The 26801-nt window shown below is 41.4% G+C and overlaps 1 protein-coding gene and 2 non-coding genes across 3 annotated transcripts; 1 reads left to right on the top strand and 2 right to left on the bottom strand.

The window, feature by feature from the left end:
* Nucleotides 1-325: 325 nt before the first annotated feature.
* FCGR1A (Fc gamma receptor Ia) lies at nucleotides 326-26718 on the bottom strand. Its single transcript, XM_036098387.2, has 7 exons — nucleotides 26508-26718; nucleotides 9837-9943; nucleotides 9417-9437; nucleotides 8380-8634; nucleotides 2686-2937; nucleotides 1482-1766; nucleotides 326-743 (listed from the first exon to the last, which is right to left on the bottom strand). Exons 2-7 carry the CDS (start codon nucleotides 9865-9867, stop codon nucleotides 535-537), a joined length of 1053 nt encoding a protein of 350 aa, XP_035954280.1. The 5' UTR covers nucleotides 9868-9943; nucleotides 26508-26718; the 3' UTR covers nucleotides 326-534.
* On the top strand, nucleotides 20022-20092 carry TRNAG-CCC (transfer RNA glycine (anticodon CCC)). Its single transcript has one exon. It is a non-coding gene; the product is annotated as a tRNA-Gly (tRNA).
* TRNAE-UUC (transfer RNA glutamic acid (anticodon UUC)) lies at nucleotides 25969-26040 on the bottom strand. Its single transcript has one exon. It is a non-coding gene; the product is annotated as a tRNA-Glu (tRNA).
* Nucleotides 26719-26801: the final 83 nt, after the last annotated feature.

Genomic DNA, 26801 nt, shown 5'->3' on the forward strand with positions numbered 1-26801 from the left:
ACCCATAGTCTCTCAGGAGCCATCTCTCTCTAAGTTACCTTTCCTGCTTTTGGGTCTACACGCTTTTCTCTTGTATCCCTGATATTCATTCTCTCTTTTTCTGCCTTCTCCTCACCCTCATTCTGTCTCTTTTCTATCTTAATCTCTTGTACATATGCACACACTTACCTTTTCACCCTGTCCCTAGAAATAATACTATTGCTCAAACTACATAGTAGGATAATCAGGTTAGACTGGACTTACAAGTTTTTAAAGATTTCTTTAGAGTAGGTCTCACTTCAGATCGTCCCTGATGACCCAGTTTTCAAGTTTATCTCCACTGAAGTCAGCTCATTTGTTTGCTTTATTTCAGAGTTAATCAGATATCTGTCATGAGACTCACAGTTAAACTTTCAGATGTTTGCACCCCAGCGCTTGCACAGAGAAGAAGGCAACGGACTGTCTAGATCCGTGGTGGGCCCCTGCTGGGCTGCCACAGCCCTCCCTCCGGGGCTTCTGGTATGTCCTTTCTTGCAGCTGCTCTCGTTCATGACATTATGGCTCTTCTAAATACCTCTCTTTTTGAAGGTAGGAGTTTACTCTTTTCTCATGACCAGAGTCCAAAGAGATTTCTAAATTCCACTTTTTCTTTCTTCGCAGTTCCTTATATATAATCGTACAGAAAATGGTGTCCACCAAAAATAGCATTCCCACTGCCAGATAGAAAAGGACGTGAACCCAAACAAGAGTTTGTGTCTGGAGGCCTGAAAAAGAAAAATGACAAGAATAAATGCCAGTTAGAGTGCAGAGGGATCTGGCTGAGTTATATTTCGGAGGGAAGGCTGGCTGACATGTGGTGTGCCTGTCCCCACTGGAGACACTGGTAATTTCAGGGGGCATGTGGTGTACGGACCAGGGGCAGGCTCCTGGTAAGAGTTTAACTGCCAAGGGCCCTCTCAGTGGATGGACTTCCTAGTTTCAGGCATAAAGGCTATTTCTATGTCATTTAATGCTTGAAATGAATTTGGGTTGAAGATAAACTTTTTTCCCAAAGAGTCTTTGTTTTGGAGTACCTCAGCCAGATCAACACTTGGGTAAGTATTTACGTGCAATCCACAAAATCCTGACCTCACCAATCTACCATATGAGCTCCTTGAAGTAAGAACTGCACCCCAATGTCTTCATATCCCCACACCCATGACAATAGTTGGGAGGAACTCAATATATTGTTGATTAGATGTGGGGAGTAGGGAGGAGGAGCGAGGGGAAAAGAAAGAGGAGAGAAAATAGGAAATGAAGAAAGGAAGGAAATAAAGGGAGAAAGGAAAGGAAATTTAATGAAGTTCATGAGAATAGTGAAGTTACGAATCAAGAGTGAAAAGCCTGTTCATGGGTTTTCCTTGGCTGGGCCATGAAATCCCCGTAAACAAACCTCAGCCCCAAAGGAGAAAAGGGAGCATCTTCTCCTTGTGCCCTCTCCTGTCAGTTCCCCTCATTCTCACCAAGCACTTGAAGCTCCAACTCAGGGCTGTGCTTGATGACATTGCCATCTTCCGTGGTTGCCTCGCACCAGTATAACCCTGAATCTTCTCTCTTAGCAGTTAGTATCTGGTATTCAGAGGATGTGTTCCTCCTCAGCAGGGTCTTGCTGCCCATGTAGAAGGAGAAGTAAAGCTGCAAACCAGGTCTCTGTAGGAGCAACTTTGTTTCACAGCTCAGGTTGACCAGATGCCCCTCCAGGATGGGTGATGACAAAGATGCTTTTAGCACTGGGGCTGGAAATAGCTCTAAAGAAAAAGTTGATGGGGACAGGGCTGCCTGCTTCAGTGTCAAGATTCTTTTTACAGAAGGTATACCCCCTTCCTCTTTGAGAAACCTGCTCCTAGAGAATGCATCCGTAAGATAATTTTTCCCACTTCCAGCAGAGAGGCAATCTTGGGGTTTCCTCACAGATACTCTTATAATTGCCAGCTTCCTCATTTCCTACTGTGGAGAATACCTCCACACAGTCCATGCTTCCCTGAATAGCCATGTTATTGATTATGTGGCCATGCCTTTAGGTAATGGTCCACCAGGAATGGATACTGACCCACACGCTAGCCGGGTCAGTGACTCGTTACTTGTTTTACTGCCTCAAAAGATAATCTGGGACAATCCTCTCTTCCCCATAGGAATGAATTCTTTTTCAGATAGAAAAAAGTTGCTAGTAGTTATGAGTCCTAAGATGAAAGAACCACAATCCAGGCCCACATGCAAGCTAGAGCAGAGGAAGCTGCTGTAGTTAGCAGATGTTCAGAGAGAAGTACAACCAGAGAGGTCACATTGCCTCAAGAGACAGACAGAAAGTATAACTGAGTCCTAAGTCTTCATGGCTTCTGTTTCTATAGAGCTTTTTATGAGATTCCATTGAGTCATTTTCTAATAACTCTCCTACCTCCCTTGAGTGAATCTCTATTCTTTGCAACTAAAATAAAATTGATGAAATAGATCCTCACTATGCCCTGGCCTTCATGTTAGCTCCTGGGGTTACTGATGAGGCATTGTGGTTTACTGGAAAAAGCAACAGACTGAGGCCCAGCCACTGGTCACTGCATGGCCTTCAGTGAGACAGCTACCTCTCCGGAACTTAAGTCTTCACTTGCAAACTTAAGTGATGATTTGTGATGGTCCTTAAAACTACAGCTCTATGACTATTCAGATACATACCTTTTATAGTGATAGATACTCCTGCTGATTCAAAGCGTTGCTTTCCCTTGCCTGAGCAGTGATAGATGCCATTGTGACTCAGGTTGGTTTTCAGAATAGTGACTTCAGAATTCTGAGGAGAAAACTTAAAGACCTTGCCATTTTGGTAGAAAAGCACCTTGTACACCAGCTTATTCTTCCATCCATGACACCTCAAGGTCAGAGGTTCCCCTTCCGTGATGACTCTGCTAGAGACCTGGAGCAGTAACCAATCTGGAAAATATAGACCCAAAATGTATATATGTAGTAGCAGAGGTACGAGGAGGCTGGAACTGGGCCCTGGGGGGGTGGGGGAGGTGTTCTTATCTTTTTCTCTTTACAACATTCTGACCTCAGAGCTCTGCTGAATTTTTTTTTTTTTTTAAAGATTTTATTTATTTATCTGACAGAGAGAGAGAGAGAGACAGGAGAGAGGGAACACAAGTAGGGGGAGTGGGAGAGGGAGAAGCAGGCTTCCCGCCGAGCAGGGAGCCCGATGCAGGGCTCGATCCCAGGACCCTGGGATCATGACCTGAGCCGAAGGCAGCCGCTTAACCGACTGAGCCACCCAGGGGCCCCAGAGCTCTGCTGAATTTGAGGCCTGTTGCCCATCCCTCAATTAGCTTTGCTGGGAAGAAAAGTAGTCTTTACCAGCAGCCATGCACACAGCCCCTTCTTATCTTCCCTTTCCAGATTTCAGAAGTTGGTTGGCATAAAAACAGTTTACCGTATTAGTGGTAGGCAGTATTCTAAGATGACCCCAATGAGTCACACCCTTGTGTAATCCCCTTGAGTGTGGGTAGAACCTGAGACTTGCAACATATCAACAGGATATGACAAAGGTTATGGGGTGTCTCTGTCATGATGATGTTACATTATATGACTCTGTCTTAGCTGACTGGACTGAGAGAGTCTCCCACTGGCCTTGAAGAAGTGAGCCACTATGTTGGGAGAGGGCCGTATGGCAGGGGCCTGCCTCCAGGAGCCGAGATTGGCTTCTAGCTGACAGCCAGCAAAAAGGCAGGGACCTCAGGCCTACAACATAAGGAACTGAATTCTGAATTCTGCCAATGACCACGTGAGCTTGGAAGAACTGAAGGAAGGAACACAGCCCAGTCATACCTGATTTAGGCCCCTGTGGAGCACCCAGCTAAGCTGTGCTGAGACCCATGGAAAGATAATAAATGTGTGTTGTTTTAAGCTGCTGTGTTTGTGGTAATTGTTACACAGCAATAAAAAACAAATACACTCCAACTCCTAAGTTGTTAATGAGATCCCACATACTAAGACAAACTCACAGAATAGCAAACATCTCCAGATGGTATGTGCTTCTAAATTGATAGGATATACACACATGTGCAGATCAGTGATCTAGCTGGTAAAAATGAGCTCCAAGTCCAAGGGGCCCTCCCTTTAGATGTACACCTCTACACATAACTAAAAATGCTTCCTTTTTCTTTCCCTTGGGCAGTGGGTTTGGCTAAATGAGGATGAGGTTCTTAAAGGACAAAAGAGAAGGGACAGTAGTGCTTTTGTAGCACTGTAGGTGTAGGATTATCTTAGAGAAAATTCACATCTTCCCAAACATACATGCAACAGTTGCAAATACCGAGTACATACTAGGCCACCAGCAATTTTCAACAAATACTAAAAAACTGATACCATATTTAACATAAATTCTGACCAAAATGCCATAAAATTAGAAATCAGTAACAAAAAGCCACCTTCCTAAAACACTTCTAAATAATTCATGAGGAAAAAAAAAATACATACATACTAATGAAAATTAAAAATATTTAGCCTTAAATGATAGTGGGAGTATTATATATCAAAAATTGTAGGATGCAGCTTTTAGCAAACATTACTAATTTCCTACTCAAAAGCCATTCTCTCCGTCTTCATCACCTTGGAGCAGGATGGGGACGCTCATTCTAAGCCATATGATTAGGACTTAGGTCCTCAAACCAGCTGTATTTTTGTGGTCTCAGCACACACAGATTTAACTGAAGCGACTGAGAGCTAGTGTAACTGCAGTTGAATCCTCCACTGCTGGTTAACAATGGCAAAACTTTTTTTTAAGATTTTATTTATTTATTTGACAGCATGTGAGCAAGCACACGCAGGGGGAGTGGCAGGGAGAGGGAGAGGGAGAAACAGGATCCCCAGGGAGCAGAAAGCCTGACTTGGGGCTCAATCCCAGGACCCAATCCCAGGAACTGGGGAGCATGACCTGAGTTGAAGGCAGACACTTAACCAACTGAGTCACCCAGGCACCCCTGTGGCAAAACATTTTTAAATAAGGGCATAGAGACTGATGTATTATACTACAGTAAATGTAAGCACTTCTTTCACTGAAAAAAGAAAACAGCATAGATAACGAAAAGACAAGCCACAGAGTGGAAGATATTTGCAACACTTGAAAAAGGACTCATGTCCAAAATATAGAGCTCCTACAAGTCGATAAGGAAAGACAACAATCAAGAAAAGCTGGCATCAAAAGGAATGAGATCTTGCCATTTGCAACGACGTGGATGGAACTGGAGGGTATTATGCTGAGCGAAATAAGTCAAACAGAGAAAGACATGTATCATATGACCTCACTGATATGAGGAATTCTTAATCTCAGGAAACAAACTGAGGGTTGCTGGAGTGGGGGGTGGGGTGGGAGGGATGGGGTGACTGGGTGATGGACACTGGGGAGGGTATGTGCTCTGGTAAGCGCTGTGAATTGTGCAAGACTGTTGAATCTCAGATCTGTACCTCTGAAACAAATAATGCAATATATGTTACGAAAGAAAAAAAGAAGAAGAATGTAGCAAGAGGGGAAGAATGAAGGGGGGGAAATCGGAGGGGGAGAAGAACCATGAGAGATAATGGACTCTGAAAAACAAACTGAGGGTTCTAGAGGGGAGGGGGGTGGGAGGATGGGTTAGCCTGGTGATGGGTATTGAGGAGGGCACGTTCTGCATGGAGCACTGGGTGTTATGCACAAACAATGAATCATGGAACACTATATCTAAAACTAATGATGTAATGTATGGGGATTAACATAACAATAAAAAAAATTAAAAAGAAAAGCTGGCAAAAAACCTAGACAGGTACTTTACAAAAGAGGATATCCAAATAGGCAATAAATGTGAAAAATGCTTAATGTCGTCTTCAGGAAAATGCAAATTAAAGCTATGTGATAACTATTGCACATGCATCAGAATGGCTAAACTGAAAAATACAGAAACCGAGTGGTTAAAAAAAAGAAGAAGAAACCACCGAGTATTGATGAGGATGAAAAGGAACCAGAACTCTCACACTCCACTGGTGTGGGTGTAATGTGGTATAACCACTTTGAAAAACTAAAGCTGAACGAATATATGCATATTTGTGACCCAGCAATTCCACTCCTAGGCATATTCCAACACATATCTGTACATATGTGCACCAAAAAACATGTATAAAAATGTTCACAGTGAGGACACCTGGCTGGCTCAGCCGGTAGAGTGTGCGACTCTTGATCCTGGGGTGTGAGTTCGAGCCCCATGTTGGGTGTAGAGATTACTTAAAAAAAATAAAATCTTTCAAAAAAAATGTTCACAGCGGTACTATTTATAAGAGGCTCAAAATAGGGGGGGTCCCTGGGTGGCTCAGTTGGTTAAGCATCTGACTCGATTTTGGCTCAGGTTGTGATCTCACTGTCCTGAGGATGGAGCCCCACGACAGGCTCCGCACTCAGCGTGGAGTGTTTGAGATTTTCTCTCCCTCTCTCTCTACCTCTCCCTCTCATTCTCTCTCAAATAAATAAATCTTTTTTAAAAATGTAAAATATATTATTGTCAATACATCATCAATGCTGAGGCTTCTAGAGTCTGTGCAGAGGCAAAGAAAATGGCCTCTTCCCAGCCCTGCTTCATTTTTTGTCACTTGAACCATGAAACACTCTGCTTCTGCTTGAACTACACAAAGTCTCTCGTTAAAACAGTTCTGTCTGGGGGGCAGTCAGTTAAGCCTCTGCCTTTGGCTCAGTCAGTCAGGATCCTGGGGTCCTGGGGTTGCTCCGGGGTCTGGCTCCCTGCTCAGGGGGGAGGCTCCTTCTCTTTCTCCCTCTGCCCCTTTCCCCTCTTGTGCTTGTGCCTGCGCACTCTCTCTCCCTCTCAAAAAAACAAACAAACAAAAAACCCAATTCTGACAGCTCCCCTCCCATCTGTCGCCTAGGATCTGATTCCCAGAAATCTAAGAGACTAATAAAGAACACCTAGCATCTCCCTAGCATTTCTCAATATTTCCTTGGCTAAAACACATTTCCTCCAAAAGCAACCTAGTCCATACAAATCTAATCCAGCATGGATTAACTTTTACATGATCAATTACAATGAAGTTTTAACTTACTGCTTTTGAGTAACTAAATAACACATTTGAATGATTTGTATTGAATAATGAAACATTTTACCCTAAAAAGCATTGCAGTTTCCATTTCTTGACAAATAGAAACCTTTTACAGATTTAAGTGGATAGTGGGTTTTTCCCCCTTCTATTCATCAGTTTAAAATGCTTAGTCTCACAGTAATCTCATGTCCAGAATATTATCTTACAGATATATTATGAAATGTGCCCCAGACTATACATATAGAGATGTCTATTGCAGCATTGCTTATAAAAACAAAAAAAAACTGGGGCGCCTGGGTGGCTCAGACGGTTAAGCGTCTGCCTTCAGCTCAGGTCATGATCCCGGGGTCCTGGGATCGAGTCCTGTATCGGGCTCCCTGCTCAGCGGGGAGCCTACTTTTCCCTCTGCCTGCTGCTCCCCCTGCTTGTACTCTCTCTCTCTAATAAAAAATAAAAAATCTTTAAAAAAAAAAAAAACAACTGGAAATACACTACAAGTTTACTAATAGGGAGAATGATTAAATCAGTTACAGCACAGCCATATGGCAGACATTTGAAAGTTCATGGTAGATGTCTATTGATTTAAACAGACCTCCAAGGTATTTTCAGTGATAAAAGCAAGGTGTAGAACAGTATATAGAGTATTCTACCAACCACCTTTTTTTTTAAAGTTCATATATATATTAACAGCTTTATTTCTACAGAGGTGACCATGGGGCTAGGGGTTTGGGGTGGAAGAGAGACTTCATTGTTCATCATTGTACATTTCTCTGAATTCTTATTTACTATGTGCAGGCATAACTTTTTTCAATAAAATTAGATCGTTTTTGTTTTTTTAAAAGATTTTATTTATTTATTTGAGAGAGGGTGAGTGAGAGAGAGCATGAGCAGGCAGAGTGAGAGGCAGAGGGAGAAGCAGGCTCCCCACTGAGCAGGGAGCCCGATGCGGGGCTCAATTCCAGGATCCTGAGATCATGACCTGAGCCGAAGGCAGGCACTTAACCAACTGAGCCATCCAGGTGCCCCCAGATTAGATCATTTTAAATAATAAAATCTTAGGGTCTGAGTTTTACACTAGATACCCTGCTCACAGCTGTCCCAGTTGGGGTGCTGTTGGGGCACAGTTTAAGGACCCTAATGTGATATTCTGAGTATCTTGACTTAATTTCACCTAGTAGGCACATAGAGCTGAGACTCATACTCCAATAAACGAAAACACACATATCTGGCATGCAGAAAGGAGAAAACACAAAGGAAGACCTTGTGATTTCCAACTCTCCTGCTCCATGCCATACTTACCTCTGTGGACTTCCAGCTGTACTGGGTCACTTGGCACTGAGAGACCTGTCTGGCATCTGTATTCACCATTGTCATTGACACTGGCAGCAGCAATTCTGTGTCTGGGGGTCAAGGTCTGAATGGCTGTGCCATTGAGAAACCACTGTGTAGAGGTGTCCCCAGGTAAATGGAGTCCCTCACACCGTAAGGTTACATTTTCCTCTTGGAATACACTGACCCATGGAGGCTGCAAGGTGATCACTGCCTTTGCGGGGTCTGTTTTGGGGATTTAAAAAAAAAAAGACAAGTGGAATAAAAGGAAGGTCTGAGCAATTGGTAAGGTTTTGTGGATAGCACAAGGTAAAAATATATGTTAAATGAGATTGAAAAATAAGCAAGTGGGAACCTATAAAAACTAGCTACTGAGAGTATCCAGACCCCATGCAGAGAGCTCTGTTCATGTTATTAAATCTACATCTGGATGTTGGAGATTTGGGGTTCCTAAGAAACAAATGACTAATTTAGTTTTCACTCTTGGTAAACAAAGAAGCAGGGTTTTAAACCAAGGCAAGTTGATTGGAGCTGGTTCTCTTACCCCCTGTGCAATACTGTCGTGGAGGGTTAAACTCAGGCCTTAATTAGCATCTGCATTGGAAACCAAGACTCAAACTCCTCACTTTGAAACCTTCAGTACTTGCTTGGTTCTCTCTGAGGAGAAAAAAAGTACTCGGCTTTCTTCTAAAGGGGACTGTTTCAAGAAATGTTAGAAAACCCAGCAGAGCTACGTCTATGGTTTTGCAATTCTGGCCTTTTCCTGCTATTATATACACGTAGGCATGTAGTCCTGAGGTCAGGGCTTTTTCAGGAAACCTTAAAGAGAATCCTTAAAAACCAGGATTTTATCAAAATCATACTCTGAATATAGGGGACTTTACATAATTTATAAATCTTTCTTGTTTCTATCCTCTCCCTATACTCTCTTCTTCAGGATAACAAAACTCACCCATTAGAAGAAGGAATGTGGCAGAGGAAGAGAAACTGAGTTAAAGATTACTCACCCGTTTGCGCACCAGCTGGAACTGTAAGAGACCAAAGAATAGAGGCATAAGATGGTCAGTGGGAGATGACAAGGAAGGGAATCGAGGAGTCAAAACTAATATAGACTCTGAGGGGCCAGCTTAGTCTCTTGAGTCTCTCTCTACCCCCTTTCCAAATCAGGCACTAGTGGTACGAACAGCCTATAGATGGTTATTGATAAGGCTTTATTTTGATATGATGCTTCCAGGCTAAATATTAACCACTAAGTCTCTCTTCCTATGCTTTTGATATAATGAGCATGAATAAACCACGGAAGCACAGATACGGTTGTCCCCATATTCATGAGTTCTAGCCTAGGATACCAAAGGAAGACAAAAAGTCTTGAGTCCCCATAGCCAGAGGCAGTACCCTTCTAGCTATCCCCTCTAAGCCCAACTTACCCCAAAGGAGCAGAGCTGTCAAGAGCCACATGTTATCTCCAAGCTGATGGGAGTAGTGAAGTCTGTAACATGCAAGATTTGAAGAGTTTCTGCTGGAGGCTCTGGAGCTGAAATTAGATAAGAGGAAGGAAACTGCCTCTTCTAACCACTACCATCATTCTCCTTTTTTGAGAAATACATCCTTAATTCTTGCAGCATTCTCTCCCCCTTCTCAAACTACTTAGCATGTCTTCCCTAGTTTGAAACTCTGGGTTTGGGGCTTATAAAACTCTCAGAATTCAAGGGAAAGACTAAAGTTTTTATTGATATTCTATTCTAACTGTATTCTCCCTTTACTAATTCTGTTTCTTGGGGCTAAAATATGGCAAATCCTCATTTCTAAAATTGGTTCAAAGCTTGGCCAATGCCTCTAAAATTTTATCATTTGAATCCAGATTATTCTATATCAACCTCTACATGACATGTGAGGAATAGCTCATTTATAAGAGTTCCCCTACTACAATGAGGTCTCTATTCCTCTGGGAATGCATACAGGATCAATGTCCCATTTTGGTTTGTTTGTTTGTTTTTAAAGTCACCTCCCTGAAAGACATCAAGAATTTGGAGTGTTTATCTTGGCTATATCTAAGGAAATTAACTGTTTAATGTAAATGTTGTAGAGAAGAAAAATGACATATATATGAGTGGAAATATCCCTAAGAAGAGATGTCTCTTCATGGACATGCAGGATACTTCTAATGTTTTACTGTTACAACCAGCACTGCAATGAATAGTCTTGTACCTATCTTTAAGCACTCAACTTACTATCTCCCTAGGATACATTCCTAGAACCAACATTACTCAGTCCAAGGAAATGTACGTTTTTTTTCTTTAGATAAATGTTGTCAGATTGTCTGTTATCATCATCATCATCGCATATATTTGTAGGGTGCTTATTATATGCCAGGCAAACATGCTTGATATGTCTTTTTTCATTTAACCCTCATAATAAACTATGAGTAGACACTCTTGTTGTCTCTGTTTTGTAAATGAGGAAACTAGACAAAGAGGAATTTAGTAACTTGCCCAAGGTTATAAGAAGTAGAAGCCAGGTTTAAAACAGGCAGTTTGATTTCCTTCACATTCTCACCAAGAGAGTATAACAGTACCCACCCCATCCTTCACAATTCCTTTGTAGTAAAATAGCTGCTTCTTTGAAAAATGAGAGAATGATCAGGAAAACGTGAGGAAATGAGTATTGTTGTGGAAGAGGAGTGAAAGAGATCCATGATCTGGAAGGATGAAATACTTTTTTTCTAATAAGCAACTGTACTTTCCAAATGTAAAAACAACTAGGATAATGGAGCAAACACTGTAACTAAGGCAGATAGACTAATTTCCAGTATTTAATGATCAATGAAAATCATGATGCTCAGAAGAACCACAGGAGAATTTACATCTATATATGACATTTATATTTCCATATACTGATGGTATTTTATAAGACCATCATATTCATAGGCTTCATACTTTAAAAATCACAAATACGCTTTTCTCAAAGGGAGACGCAAAGTCTTATTTGCCTATTTTAACTAAAATTTTTCTCTTCTTTACTACAGAAAATAATTTGTGAACAATTATTTGATATATTTTTTAAGGTAAGATCATTTAAATCTCATACAGAATTGACCAAAAATTTATTTTATTTTTTTCTAAAGATTTTATTTATTTATTTGAGAGAGAGCACATGAGAGGGGGGAGGGTCAGAGGGAGAAGCAGACTCCCTGCTGAGCAGGGAGCCCAATGCAGGACTCAATCCTGGGACTCCAGGATCATGACCTGAGCTGAAGGCAGATCCTTAACCAACTGAGCCACCCAGGCACCCACAAAAATTTATTTTATTTTTACATTCTTTACAAGTAAAAAGCAGTCAGTAATACTTTATTCTCTACTCAATTCCTTCTTTAACAACCATATATTTTAGGAAATATTGAAACCTATCAACAATGTTTTAAGTAATTGCATATAATTGTCTACAGCACAATTTTGCTTAATATGTTTTATATGCTGTTGTGTATCTCTTGAATTGCTGTAATATACTACCTTTATATATTTGCTAATGCTGAAAGTGTTTTTCAAGAGATTCGATACTTTACCTGATGTTTTTCTTCAACAGCCATTCATTATAAAAAGTTCCTCATTGGTTCAATTTCAAGTTTCCATTAGAAATTCAATGAGTTTTTTATTCTTAGTTATTCTTACTACTTGATCTACCAAATCTTTCTCTGCTTCATGTATCCTCAAAGTGATTTGATCAACTTAAAAAATTAATTTTCGGGGCGCCTGGGTGGCTCAGTCATTAAGCATCTGCCTTCGGCTCGGGTCATGAGCCCGGGGTGCTGGGATCGAGCCCCGCATCGGGCTCCCTGCTCCGCGGGGGGCCTGCTTCTCCCTCTCCCACTCCCCCTGCTTGTGTTCCTGCTCTCACGGTCTCTGTCAAATAAATAAAATCTTTAAAAAAAAAATTAATTTTCATCTATGACTTTTTATATCATCTAGTCTTTATGGTTAATTTCTGGTTGGTATTATAATTTGTCTTTTATAGGTTGTCTTAGTCTGGGATGACCATGTCCATTTCCTCTTTCTCTAAACCCACTTTTTTTTTGTCATTATGAATATATTCATGAAGCCTTTTGTCTAATTTTCCTGCGCGCTCTTGAGATTCTTCCCTAAGATTTTCAGTGACCAAATCAGTGGCTTTACCAAAAGCTCATTGTCATGGAATTCTAATATATAGAATGTTTTCTATAGAAGCTCTATTTTATCACTTTTTCCTTAAAGCTATTTCAACTTATAGCAAATCTAAGATGCTATCTGCATACTATCAATCCTTTCAACATCCCATGCAAAAGAAATGACCCCCCTTTATGACAACATAATCCAGAATTTCTAAGAACCTTACTATTGGTGACACAATTCTGACCCTCAATATTCTGATGAAAATAATAGTGATATTGTCTTTGTAGTAACCTATGAGGGAGGCAGACTAGAGTAGTGGTAAGGAACTTCACTACAGGTGAAACTGGCAGTTTGAAGAGCATTTTATAATGCAATACTACTTCAGCTAGAAGCTTCTACTCTAATGATTCAGCTAATGCTCCTGCCTATAGTTTCTCCAGCAGAGTCCAGATAATAAGTAAACTTCACTTTGTGATCAAAGTCTGTGGGAGTCAGACCAGTATTTTTGAACTCTGAAAAGCTCTCAGCTCACAGAACTACTAGGGGTGGGTAGGTGTGAATTGATGGACTCTTGTAAGAGTTTACAATAGGAGAGTTATTTGAATGAAAATCTTGTACTTTTAGAAATCAGAAGCAGCACATACAGTGGTCTTAATCCTCGAAAATTTCCATACAATAACTTTGTTTCTTAGGGTTTTATCCTATTTAGGTGAGGTTGACCCTTATCACAGTCTAACTTGTTTTTTGCCACCACAATTTAGTTTCTCTTCCTCCAATAGCTTCTAGGCTGATTCTCAGCAAAAAGTAAAAACAAAACTTACTGGAAAGGCAGGGTAACAAAGTAGACATCCATCTAAACAAGGCTGGAACACTCCAACATTTTACTTGGGTGAGAATATCTCACTATTATCTATCTCAATCTTGTGCATGAGAAATAAAGCTAAAAGAGGTCAAGCAGCTTGCTCATGGTCAGAAAGGTAATAAATGGTGCACTGAGGCACAAACTAGCTCCAAGTCTTGTGTAGCAGTGATATAATAATGATAAGATTTAGCCGAAACAGAATTATTAATTGACCCCAAGTATGCTTACCTTTGTACTGTAACTCAGAAATCTTTTCTGAGGCAATTAGCAGCTTTATCATGTGGAAAGGAAATCAAAGCCAGATGCCCTCTGGGGAAAATTAATTCTTTGCAGTAGAAGTGTGCTGAGTCTAAAGATAAGGCATTTACATTTCCTAGCAGCTTAGCATTCGGTAGGGGGAGTAAATGTATAATCTTTTCACACCTTGATCACAATCTTTTCAAAATCTTTCCAACTTTTCAAAGGGTAAGCATAGGCGTCTTGTAGTCGAAAGGGACAAAAGGAGACATTTCTCTTTACAACTATAATCTGGGCTGGTTAGTGTAAATAATGGATTGGTCTCCAGCATTGGTTCCTGCAGATTGTGGCTCAGAATTCTATTTTTATATATGGTCTGGCCATTGTTCCATTTGCATATTTAATCCCTCATCTAGAATCCACTACAATCACACCTTTATTCTCATCAACCTCCTGAAACTGCTCTTGTCAAGGCTGCCAAAATCTTTTTGCTAAACCCAATGGTCAGTTCTTACCCTCGTTTAGTCTAATCTAGCAACATTTTACAGTTGATCCTTTCCTCTTCCTGGAAACATTTTCTTCCCTTGGTGGGGGAAAAAATAAATTTTGAAATGAAATAAAAATAGCTAAAATTAAGAACTCAATGAAAGAGTTTAACAGGAGAGAAGTCACAGCTGAAAAGAAAACAGTAAAGCAGAATATGGGGAAGAAGAAAAAAATTCAAAATGTAGGACAAGGAGAAAAAATGTAATATTAAACACACACAAAAAATAGCAAATGGGATCAGAAGGTGTATCTTATATTTTGGTTAGAGTCTTGGAAGTAGAAGAGAGAGAGAAAACAAGGCAAAGGCAATATTTGGAGAAGTAATATTTGAGAGTTTTCCAGGCAATATGAAAGATATAAATCAACAGATTCCAGAAGGCCAACCAATCCCATACAAGGTAAATAAAGGGACATCATTGCTAGAGAAATCAGTAAAACTGCAGAAAATAAAAAACAAAGACAAAAATTGTAAAAAAAAAAAAAAAAAATACCCAGAGAAAAAAGAGAGATTACATTCCAATCAGCAGCAGTCAGACCATTGACTAACTTCTGAAAAACAAAAATCAAATGCAAATATTTTCAATGTTCTGAAAGTAACTGCCTCCTAGACTTACATACTTAATAAAAAGTCTTCAATAATTAAAGTAAAATAAAGGCACTTTCAGAGAAAAAAAAGCTGAAACAGTTCTTCCCAAGCAGACTAACACAAAAGAAATTTCTAAATGATGTTTCTCAGGCAGAAGAAAAATGATTCCATATGGAAAGACGGTCACGGAAAGATATAAAGAGAAAGGTAGCCATAAATACATGGATAAATCTAACATTGATCATATAAAAATGTATAAATTATCTTCTGGGGCTTAATACTCAGAACTATAACAAATAATAACTGCATATATGTAGATGACACAAAATGGAATAAAAGTATTCCAAGGTCTCTATAGTGTCCAGGATGAGGGTAAATGTAATAAGTATTACTATGCTAGATAAATCAAGGGTTAAAATTAACTGAAAAAGAAAAATAATTAAAGATTAAGACTAATTTTTAATTAATCACTGAAAGAATAGAAGCAAAGTGAAATACAATGAAAAACATAGAAGGAAAAATGGAAGTAAAGTACATAAAGCAATAAAAAAAAGTTATAATAGTTTAAAAGATAACTAATCCGAAAAGAGAAAGAAGTAAAAACACAACTCAAGGAGGACAAATAGAAAAAATACAGATAGTAAATTTAAAATTAATTATATCAACAATTATATTAAAGTTAAGTAGACCTAATTATTCTGTAAAAAATAAATATTGCTAGACTGGATTTTAAAATTAACTATATGCTGTATTCAAGGGACATACCAAACCATAAAGTGATAGAAAGGTTGAAAACAAAAAAAGAGAAAAGGAGCATTACTGAAAACATTAACCAAAAGATAGCTACATTAATAGACTTTAAGGCAAAAAGCATGACTTCAGTATATGTCTCTACTGGAATATAAACTTCCATTTTTAATTGTCTTTTATGCTAGTTGGTTATCATGGGTAATGATATATAAATTAATCTCCAAGAGCCATTTTGTTAGACAAAGAGCTTTGATATTTTTTTCTTTACCCTCCAACTATAATAAACTAATAAATCCTTAAAATACCTTATTTTTCAATTTGTGTGTGATTACTGTCATATTATAATTTAGGATGATTCCCTGGCCACAGCCTGCATGGAAGTCAGAACTTCTTCCCTAGATGAATCCTAGGTTATTAACTGCCTGGTGTCAAGGGAGACTGCAAGAGAGAACCCAGGATGACTCTGCCCCTGGCATGGGGATGGATAGGTGGTGGTGCCAAATCCCTTGCTTGCCTTACCCAGCTTTCTGCTGCATTTTTGTCTCTGTCTCCCACAGTGTATCAAATGCTCATCAATGTGGCTCTTCTCATGCCAACTGCTTTCCTTATCACAGGGCCAACAGTGGGAAGTACTTGGTCTAGAACAGTCTTCCACCACCCCCACTGAACTTCCAACATTGTCCCCCAACCCTCACCCCCTTAATTTTGTCTCTTCAGAACACCAAAACTGGTGATGGCCATTTCTCTGTCCTACTCATTTGGGTATCCCCTAAATTACTGTGTTTCCTAAGTGTGTAGCAAAGAAGCAGAGGTTGTATACTCTCCTGCACTTTCAGTCTTCTGGAGTTGGCATTTGGGACAGAGTAGAGATAAGGTGGACATGCTTCTGCTTTGGCAGTTATCACATTATCCACATTATCACTCGATGTAGTCTCATTTGTGAAGAGTGGCCATGTGATCAGTCAGTCAGTTAGGGAGTTCAGCTGTTAATTGAGTGGTCGGCAGTTAAAGTTGATCGGCTTTTGTTGGCTTTAGAACTTCCTAGCACTTCTCCCACACTTCAGTTTCTCTCTCTTTCTGAACAGTTTTTATTCTGCATTTCCTATGCCCACCTAAGTCAGAAAGTCTGAATGCTCCTCTATTTGTAAAGTACCTGTACCTGTCTGATAGGTCTTTTCTGATAGAAAAGGTAAATAATTAGCATTCAAAAGGAACAACGGACTTCTCAGATACTAGGTTCCTGAAGTTAACATCATGTATTATTTTGACCATCCGTGATATAATGACCTGTACAGTGACCTATAGAGAGAAATTTCTCTATTGGCCAAATTTCTCAACTTTCTGGTCCAATGTAATATATAGGAGCTTCAAGAAAAGTTAATGGAATTGCCACCTAAAGGAGAGGATGAGACATTCTTTATGTTCCTCAAATCTCCTTCTAGGGATATATTTACATGTATCATGACAACAGAAAATCAGAAGAATATAGACACGACAAGGAAGGGAAATCTTTTTCCAAAAATAATTCCCAAAGAGAGAAACACACAGTGAAGTTATTCTTCATATTCTAGGACACTTATCTGCCAGTAGGTGATGTCATGATATCAGAAGTTATGCACATGAGTGTGGCAAGAATATTAGTTCCAAATGTTACATGTCCCCAGCAACATATCAGAACTTAGTCTGCACCCCAGAGGAACAGTTGTACACCTCATTCCAAGCACTAATCCTTCCATGATCACAGCCCTGTCCCAGTCCCAAGGCTGCAAGTCACTGTGTAGACACACTCTTTAATCATTTTTCTTTTCCAAATACTGCCCATTTTATTCTTTCTCTCCCTCTCCTCAACTGACTGCAGTGTTGCCCCTGCCTGTTGGATCTTTGCATAGACCAGACTTGCCCTTATAATAAAGACTCAAGAAGAGGTAGTAAATGAAGTTACTGTGGTGGAGAAAAAAGAAGAAAAACAGTTACATGTATGGGCCTGCAACCAAACCTGGGACAGTCAGGGAGGTGAGATGCTTGCTATTGAAGCACCAGTATTCTTAGGTGAAGGTGTCCTTCAGCTTGTAACATATCCAAATACTTCAAGAGGTTGCTTCTCTCACAACCCACAGCAGGCCCTAAGACTTCATCTACTGGGCTTCACAGGAACAGAGCTACCTGTCCATACATGGGCTCAATGACCGCACAGATCCCAGCTACACTAAGCAACCCACTCTGGAGCCTGATCTGGGATGGAAGAGAACCTCAGGTGGGACCTGCTCCTTCTAAAGGGTACAAATTCTCAGCTGAAGAATCCAAAATTGTCCCTGTGTGGAGACCTCTGTGCTCCTAGGACACCTCTGAAGCTTGACTACAAAGAATTCCTATAAGACCAAATTTCAGAATGTTTTCTCCAGGGAACTTCCTACAGGGGCCTTTTGGTGGCCTTTATCCCAGTTGTCAAGAAACTGACTTGGTGAAATCGAAAAGTTAGAAAGTCAGGTTTACCAACACAGTGACTCATTTTGTTCTTGCTTCCTTATTACCAATACCTGTCAGAGACTTGTGCTTCTCCAATATGTACATGTGTTTCAAAGCCAGCACAAGTCCCCAACGCACTAGCTCCAGGCGTTATCCACTGCAGTTCTTTCCAACACTTCCTATGGTCTCCAGGCCTCCAATGACCAAGGAAGAGAGGATTGCTGTTGGTTAGCTGCTGTGGTGGTTGATGTGGATTTAGGCTATAGGTATGTCCAGCTTTACACCATGGAATGATCAGTCAGAATGCAATGTGGCAAATGGATTGAAGTAGACTAGACTGGCTGTAAGAGAACCAGCTTTTTATCTACTTATGTTATTTATTTATATATTATTTATCTACTTATATTAATGGAGGTAAGAGGTGATAGACGGAAGAGTTTAGTAATGAAGTGGCAGTGAGTCTGTAGAAAGTCCAGTAAATTTAACCACTATTTATTAATTATACTGGAAACAAGTTTCTGTGTTGGGAGGATGAGAAAATTTATCCAAAAAGAATAGCAAGATCTGGTTTGGGCAACAGGATGCTCGGTGGTGAGGGTAAATGTACTAGGCAGGGCTAGGAACAGATTTGGGTATTGTTTTAGTGATCAACTGAAACCAAGACAGTGCACTACCACTTTTTGGGAGAGGCTGTGCCCGGGTCTGATCTGAGAGTGTTGCGGTACGGTGGGCGGTGGTGTGTGAGGCGGACAGGGAACTCACTGGTACGTCAAGTTTTAGCACGTGTGACTCTGAGACGTGGGTGAGGCATGGACTTGTGAATTTGGAATTGTGAGTTGGAAGTGCAGGTTTGTAGTTTCAAAAGAGATATGGGAATAAATGTACATCTGGTTGATGTAGGTGTAATTGAAAGCGTGGTGGCCAGAGCTGGTGCGTGTCTTGGGTGTTGCGCAGAGGGCAGATCGAGCCAAAGCTCTTCAAGGTGGAGATGATGGTGGTTTTCCTTATTGAGCTCAAGTTTGACTCAGCCTCCACTTAGCTTGCTTTCAAGAGAGGCATCATTCCATCTCTGTGGCTCTTGTCCTTCAAAAAGTCATAATGACTCCTAGTCCCAACATGTGGGTGAGCTCTCCAGGTTCCCTTCTTCAGTTTAATTTCCCCAGGGAAAATTGAAGAAAGAAATTCCTCCATTATTTGAACTTCAACAAAAGACCTCTATGTTAATATTTCAACGTTAAAGTATTTCTTTAAAATAGTCTACTCATCATACAGCTAGTAAATCAAAGCCTATTAATTTGGGAAATTGGATTCTCCCAAACACTGATTCCAAACTTAATCTTTTCATATCATATATCCATTCAAATGTTTTATACACCTTAAAAAAACAGACACATTATAATGATTACAAGATTGATCATTACTCTTTTACCAAAAAAATAAAATAGAAAAATTTTTAAAGTTACAAAGAACTAACTCCATGGACCAGAATTTATTTCTTCATTATATCGAACTTGATTCTGTTCTTTCCCCTCTTTTCCGTCTGATACTAATTCTGGTTCCAATTCTTATTTCTTCCCTGGATTAGAATTTTACTCACCTAACCTACAAGTTAGGTTACCTTCCCAGAACCACTAAGACAACAGTTTGAGATTGACAATTGAAGATTTAGGAACAGAAACAAGGAACCTAGATGAATTTATGTTTTTCTATTGGAGTCTGTTATGCAGTTGGAAAGAGCCCTTTTAAGAGTTAAGAGTTTGATCAGACAAATCAGGTATTTTGATATTTATAGTTTTGCCTAGTGTAAGTTTCCTATAAAAACCTTTGGTTTGGAAACTAATGATGTAATGTATGGGGATTAACATAACAATAAAAAAATTAAAAAAAAAAAAAAAAAAAAAAAACCTTTGGTTTGGGTGCCTTTATTAGGTATTAGCCAGCACTCTAAAAAGCCTGAAGTATTGTCAAACCTTTCTGGATACTTCGTCTAGACCCCACCTAGAGGAGACCAGAGAAATAGGCATTGGTGGTTCAATGGTAGAATTCTCGCCTCCCACGCGGGAGACCCGGGTTCGATTCCCGGCCAATGCATCTGATTTTTTGCTTTCATTTTTCTGGGGTTTTCATATTTTTATCCCACAAAAGTAACTGCATAGGCAAATAGCATGGTTTAGGACTTTTGGTTGCTACTGCTGCAGTGCTTGCATTCAACAACCATTGTCTTTGAAAGGGGGAGTGTCTCCGCGGGCTTTGCGGTTTAGACTATTTGGACCTAAGACCCCAGTTACTTTCAGCCTTTCCCCTGGAGGACCCACGGGACCCAAAGAGCCACCAGGTCACGGAGGCCCGTGCTGGACCTTGGGTCGGCCGCGGGGCCACGTCTCACCACGGAGCCCGGCAGACACCCCGGTGGCCGGGGCGGCGTCGGCGGCCCAAGGAAGGCGGAGGCTGGTGGAGAGGGACCCGCGTGGACGCGAGGGGAGCTGGGGCCAGAGACCCCTCGCTCGCGCCGCCGCACCGCACTCCAGCAACCGAGTCGGTCCGCGTGGTCCGCCGCCGCGGCCTGCGCTCCTCCCGCCGGCGCCTCGCGGTTCCGCCTCAACAGGCACCTCTCGCGGGTGCCGCGCGATGCGCCTCAACAGGCGTTAGCCCCAAGAGTGTATTTGTAAAAAGGGAAAGGGAAGTAAGGACTCTGGGAACTGTTGGCCCGGGTTTGTTTTCTAGCTCTTGGGCGCTCCTTGGAAAGGATTCCGATTTGAGGGTAGTAGGGGCGTGACTGCGTTAGACCCTCCGGGTGATTCATTTTCATCTAAGAATAGCTTAAAATTTAAGTTTTTAAAACCTATTTTCAAGTCAGCAACATTTCTAGTTTAATAATTTATTCATGCTCAAGGGCTTTCTTATTCTGGCATTATGTCTTCCTACATTTTATTGTAAACTGATGGTGATTTTTTTTAAGTCCTTACCTGGCAAGACTGTGTTGCAATCATCAGGGTGGTTTTACTATTTTAACTTGTTAGGGAATCTCTGTATTTGTTGAATAAACATTGTAATGTGATATATAATTTCTCGTTTTTTAAGATTTTTCTCTAAACAGAAGTCAGGCTTTAGAGAGAACAATCTAGGGGCCTTGATCTTATTATAAAAAGGAAAATGATACGTTACCTAGGTGATGAGGCACACTGAAAGGGCTCCTCAGGTACCTGAGATAGACCCTGGATGATCAACTTCAAAACGATACCGTAGTAAACCTATTAGACTTTAAAGGTAAAGAAAACATCTTGAGGTTCTCCAGGTAAAACTATGAAATAAGTTACAAACGCAACAGAATTAGATGAGCACCAGCATAGAAAGCAAGGCAACAGTGAAGCAGCATTTTCAAGAAACTTATGTAAAGAAAGTGCAAATCACAGATATTATATCCAGCCAACCTCCTTTTCAATGTTCAAGGTATAGGAGAATGGCTCTGCTATGCACTCTGGGTGACCTTGTACTTCTCTACATGGGCCACAGAGGCAAGGTTCAACTGTGTTTGACCCAATTCTTGGCTGAATACCCCCTTGGAACATGGAAAGATAGACAGTCTTGCGAGGTGCTATTGGATGGATACTGTATGGATTAATCTCCTGTGGTAGACTGCCTGTCCTGGGGCAGGCTACAAGTAGGCAGTTTCTCACCTGTCTCCCTGGTTCTGGTGAGACCTGGAAATTTCCACCTTGCCTCTACCCCCTAGGATATAACTACAAGCTATAAAACGACTTGGCAGCAATATGGAATTGGCTCCTTCATGACAGATCAAGCCACCACTTGGGTTTCTTGTCATCTGATCCCTCCAGTGTGGTGTCATGCTGTGGGATTATGGATGTGGGGAGCTGACAACATGCTACACTTGCTTATGCTGTGTGTCTAAGTAAGAACTACCTCAGCTCATTGGAGGTTTTGTCTCCTTACTAGTCAATTCTACAGAAGTGTGACAAGCACACCTAGCAGCTGCCAATATACCACTGCCTAGGGACTGCTATACTGCTTGACAAATGTGGTATTCAGTGTGGGGCCCGGAAGGTCACAGTGCTTTCTCAGAGAAAAGACAGAAGGGAGTACATGGGCCAGGTTAGGGGATATGAGAAGGCTTCCCAGGATGATTTCCCCTAAGTGGTGGTTATGAGCCAGGGGAGTAAGGGCCTTTTGACTGTCCATATGTTCATGGACAATTGGAGGTTCAGCAGTGACAAGGAAGGATTGAAAGCAGCCACCTAAATGGTGCTTTCGCTGTTGCTAAAAGTTCGTTGAGACTGAGTGGATGACCTCTTAAAACCAAAAACAAGTACATGGCTGTGCTTACTGTGTGGAACTGCTCTCTCCATGGCCCCCACTCCATCCATCTCTTCCCCTTATCCTGACTTCAGGTAATAAGAAGACTCCCCACTGCTCCAAGGGGCCTCACAGACTAGTCACACCTCCTTGCTCTTCCTGAGCTCTTTGTCAAGGAGATAAAATGGTCTCCTGGCTGCTGTGTAACCTGTCAAGTGCAAGTGTTCAACTCCTTGGTCTATGTTCCTGAGAGAGAGTGTAAATTCAACTGACAAAGTGTGGGTAAAACTTGTGGTAAAGAGAAAAAGAAGTTAAAGAGAAAGGCCTCTGTGCCAAATTAATGTATAGTTGTGAAAATGTACAATTGAAATCAATGAGTTACATGTTTATACTACGAATGCTCTTAAAGTGTTAGAGGAGATTCTTCTGTTCAGGGCACTGTCCTGTGTAAAGTGCGAATGGGACAAACTCGCCTGACATTTACCACCAGTGGATGGCTCAAAATTTAGCATGAGTGCCTAAACCCTCTGATGTCCAAAGTTTGACGGTATAAATAATGTCCTATTGATTGGCAAGTCAAAAATTTTAATCTAAACAGCTCTGACTGCAGTGCTAACAGATCTCTGCCAGCAGGAGTGACTGATAAACCTCACCAATTTTCAGTAGCTTGCTTGCCAAGTGAAGTTTCTTGGGACTATGTAGATAAATCCTTCTGGCAATGCTCAATCCTTCTGGCAGCCAAAAGGAAAAAAACCAAACAAACAAAAAACCTGTTTTTTCTCACAAAGAACTCTTTATTTCTGATACAGAAGCCACCACTGCATGCTAAACTTGTAAGTCCTGCCAAAGTTTGACCTTTTTGTTTTACAGTAAAAATTGTTCTTCCACTGTCCTCTGGCCTCCATACTTTTTGATGAGAAATCTACACTCTGGTTAAAATTTGAAAAGTACCGAAATAACATTAAAGTAATAATCTCCATTGCCTCCAACTGAACTCTCCAAAATAAACAGTATTTAAAATATGGTGAGTATAATTTCAAAAATGATGAAATTAGAGCACTAACTGGCCGTGTTTGGCCAGAAGACCAAAGAATTCCCAAATCTCATTCTGCCAATAACCTCGGTTCCCTGGTGGGTGCAAGGGTTCCTGAAGGAGATATGCACACAAAGAAAAGTGGCAACATGTATATAATCACAATTTGCTATTTGTAGGGCTTGTGTCACAGTAGAGGGAATCTAAGTAAACTGGTCAATTCAAGGTCTTAGAGGATTTTCCTTCTGTCTAAGCACAAAATAACCTTAACCAAACTTCCCCAAATGAATCCGATGGTACAAGTCCTCTGAGGGGAGAGTGACAGAAAGAAAAAGGCAGATAGATGCAGGGTTGGAAGCGCCCCTTGTCACCAACCAGCTGACAGTTTTGATGCTCAGGTAGAAAAAGGGCAGCAGTAACCACACCCTTTTGTATGATGTTTTATTATAGTGTGTCCTCAACCAGTAGAAAAGGAAGCTCAATATCTGTCCTGGTATGTGAAGAATGAAAAGAGTGTTTGCTCCTCCACTTGGTATTAAGAGTGGGGAAAGAGAGAAAGCAGATAATTTCCCCTTTTCTACATGAATATTTCCCTTTGCTTTTCTGATCGCATTCCAAGTAACAATAAGAGAGATATATTTGATAAGTCCTTCAAAAAGCCATTCCGCCCCCTCCATGGTCACTCCTGTGTATCATACTGGGCCAGGAAATGGGCAACAACTGGCCAACGTAGGCCATTTTACTATTACAGCGTAGTCCTCTAAAGTATGTGAGAACATGGCATAAATTCAGTTAATCTCAGGGCTACACTAAGACGTTACACCTTCCCATTATACTTCATTTTCTGAATTATAAATAGCTGCATTATGGTATGTATTACTGCATAGTTGAACATATCTCATCAGGTAGTGTTACATAGTGTGCAACACATGACAGCATAAGCCAACTATAGCAATGTGAATAAGGTAAGATGTGAAATTTTATTATTAAATCTTATTTTTATTATAATTTATTATATTAACTTTTATTATCACTAAATTTCCTTTAGAGAAATAAAAATATAGAAAAATTACTTATCCATTAAAGCAAATTCCCTCCACTAATGTTCTCATCAAAACAGATAAAGTGGGGGCCCCTGGTTGGCTCAGCCAGAAAAGTAAGTGACTCTTGACCTCAGGGTCCTCAGTTTGAGCCCCACACGGGGTGTCAAAATTACTAAAAAAATAAATAGAAAGGATGAATACTTACCATTTACATCGACATGGATGGAACTGGAGGGTATTATATTGAGTGAAATAAGTCAATCAGAGAAAAACAATTATATGATTTCGCTCATATGTGGAATATAAGAAATAGTGCAGAGGATCATAGGGGAACGGATGGAAAACTGAGTGGGAAGTTATCAGAGAGGGAGACAAACCATGAGAGACTCTTAACTATAGGAAACAAACTGAGGGTTGCTGGAGGGGAAGTGGGTGGGGGGATGGGGTAATTGGGTGATGGGCATTAAAGAGGGCAGGTGGTGTGATGAGCAACAGATGAATTATTGAACTCTACATCTAAACTAATATGTTGGCTAATTGAATTTAAATTAAAAAAATAAACTAAAAAAATAAAATAACTCTTGTCTTCCTTCTTCATCTTTTTAATTTTTTTTAGAGAGACAGCTCGAGCAGGGAGTTGGGGGTGAGCAATAGGAAAGGCAGAGGAGGAGGGAGAGAGAGAATCTTAGTCAGGATCCAGGCCCAGCATGTAGCCCTAGGCAGGGCTGGATCCCACCACCCTGAGATCATGACCCAAGCAGAAATCAAGAGTGGGATGCTTAACCAACTGAGCCACCCTGGTGCCCCTAACTCTTACCTTCCTTCAAAGAAAATAAAATGGCCGTCAAAATGAAAATTAAATTATTGAAACAACTTCTCTCTGGTTTTTCAAAATCTGCTCTGCTTCCAACCACTGTTAGGTCTTCAGAAACTGTTACCTTCATTTCTTGTGCTCATTTATTTCTGCCAACACTTCCAAAGATGGATTTAGGGACCCTCCTGTGCACCACGTTCCCGAAGTTCCTAAAGGTGAAGTATGCCCATGAAACTATTCAAGCAACAGCTCCATATCCACAAAATTTAGAATCGGGGAGACCACTGGAAGCAAAAAGGCCAGGCTTACATTTTTACTGCAACTAATCTTACGTGGAAGAAAAAGTGAACACCAGAGCAGAACATGGAGTCTTCAGTTCAAGATCGCGGAGATACTAGGCAGTTCTTGCAGTTTATTTGTCCCTTGTGGACTCAAAGTCTATGGGAAAATTAACTATGAAGAGGTTGACTGGTGGTAAATAAAGTTTGAGATTATATTTAAAAGACTGATAATTTATAGTGTTAGTTTTAAATGTGGGGGGGGGAATGACGTCTCATACAGGTTGGGGCAATTAATTGGTGCTTATAGGTTGGTGGGTAGTGTATAGGAGAGTTTGAAATTCACACTCCATTTCAACTAGCAGTTCTACTATCTGGAATGTATCTTCAATAAATAGTTAACTCTATTTTCCCTCCAGTCTTGGGAAAGGAAAAAACAAACCAAACCACAGCAGAATATACAGAGCTCAGTGCTCACGAACAACCCATTCCCTGACCGGGAATCGAACCCGGGCCGCGACGGTGAAAGCGCCGAATCCTAGCCACTAGACCACCAAGGAACCGCGGATCCAACATTCTTTAAAAAAGATCCTCTGACAAAAGCTAGCCCCCTCGCTTAATCTCTAGAAAGTACCGTCTTTGCTTTTACCGTGTCTCCCGCTCTTTTAAGGAATTGTCCCCTAAGGCCATTCCCTACCCGCTTTCTCAAACAAAGAGCCCCACAGGAAAGACCGAGAGTTCGGCGGGACAGGTCCCGCCCCGAGGCCCGCCAGGTGTGGACCCGGCCCGGCCGCCGCTCAGAGCTGCCTTTGCGAGGGGGCCGCGTGCGGACACGACGTCGCGGGGAGGACGGGGGAGGGGAGGCGCCCGGCGTGAGACCCCGGGGTCCGCAACATCACCAGGTGGACTCCGGGGGACGCAGCAACCGAGGCGGCGCGGCCCGAGACCGCTTTCGGGAAGGTTCGGCGGCCCCGAACTGGACCCCGGTCTTCCCCCTACGACCCGCCGCCCTGCGCTTCCACCCTACCTCCGCCGATGCTCTGCACGCTCGGGCCCGAACTGGCCTCTTGGACGCCGGCCTCTCTCCCGCCACACAGCCGCTCGGTCAGAAACTCGTGTGTCTTCTTTCTTCGGCCGCGGCCTTGGAGCCACGCTTCTCCTTGCTGCCCGCTTTCGGCAAACGACCCTCCCGGTACAGGCGGGGAGAAGGACTCCACTCGCGACCCCCGCTCCGCTAGCACTTCAGGCTTTGGGACCTTTAACCTCGGGACCGGGCCTGGGCCGCCGTGGACACTCCCCCTGCGCTCTGCGCGTCAAACTA

This window comes from Halichoerus grypus, chromosome 5 (genome assembly GCF_964656455.1).
Source record: "Halichoerus grypus chromosome 5, mHalGry1.hap1.1, whole genome shotgun sequence".
Lineage (NCBI taxonomy): Eukaryota > Metazoa > Chordata > Mammalia > Carnivora > Phocidae > Halichoerus > Halichoerus grypus.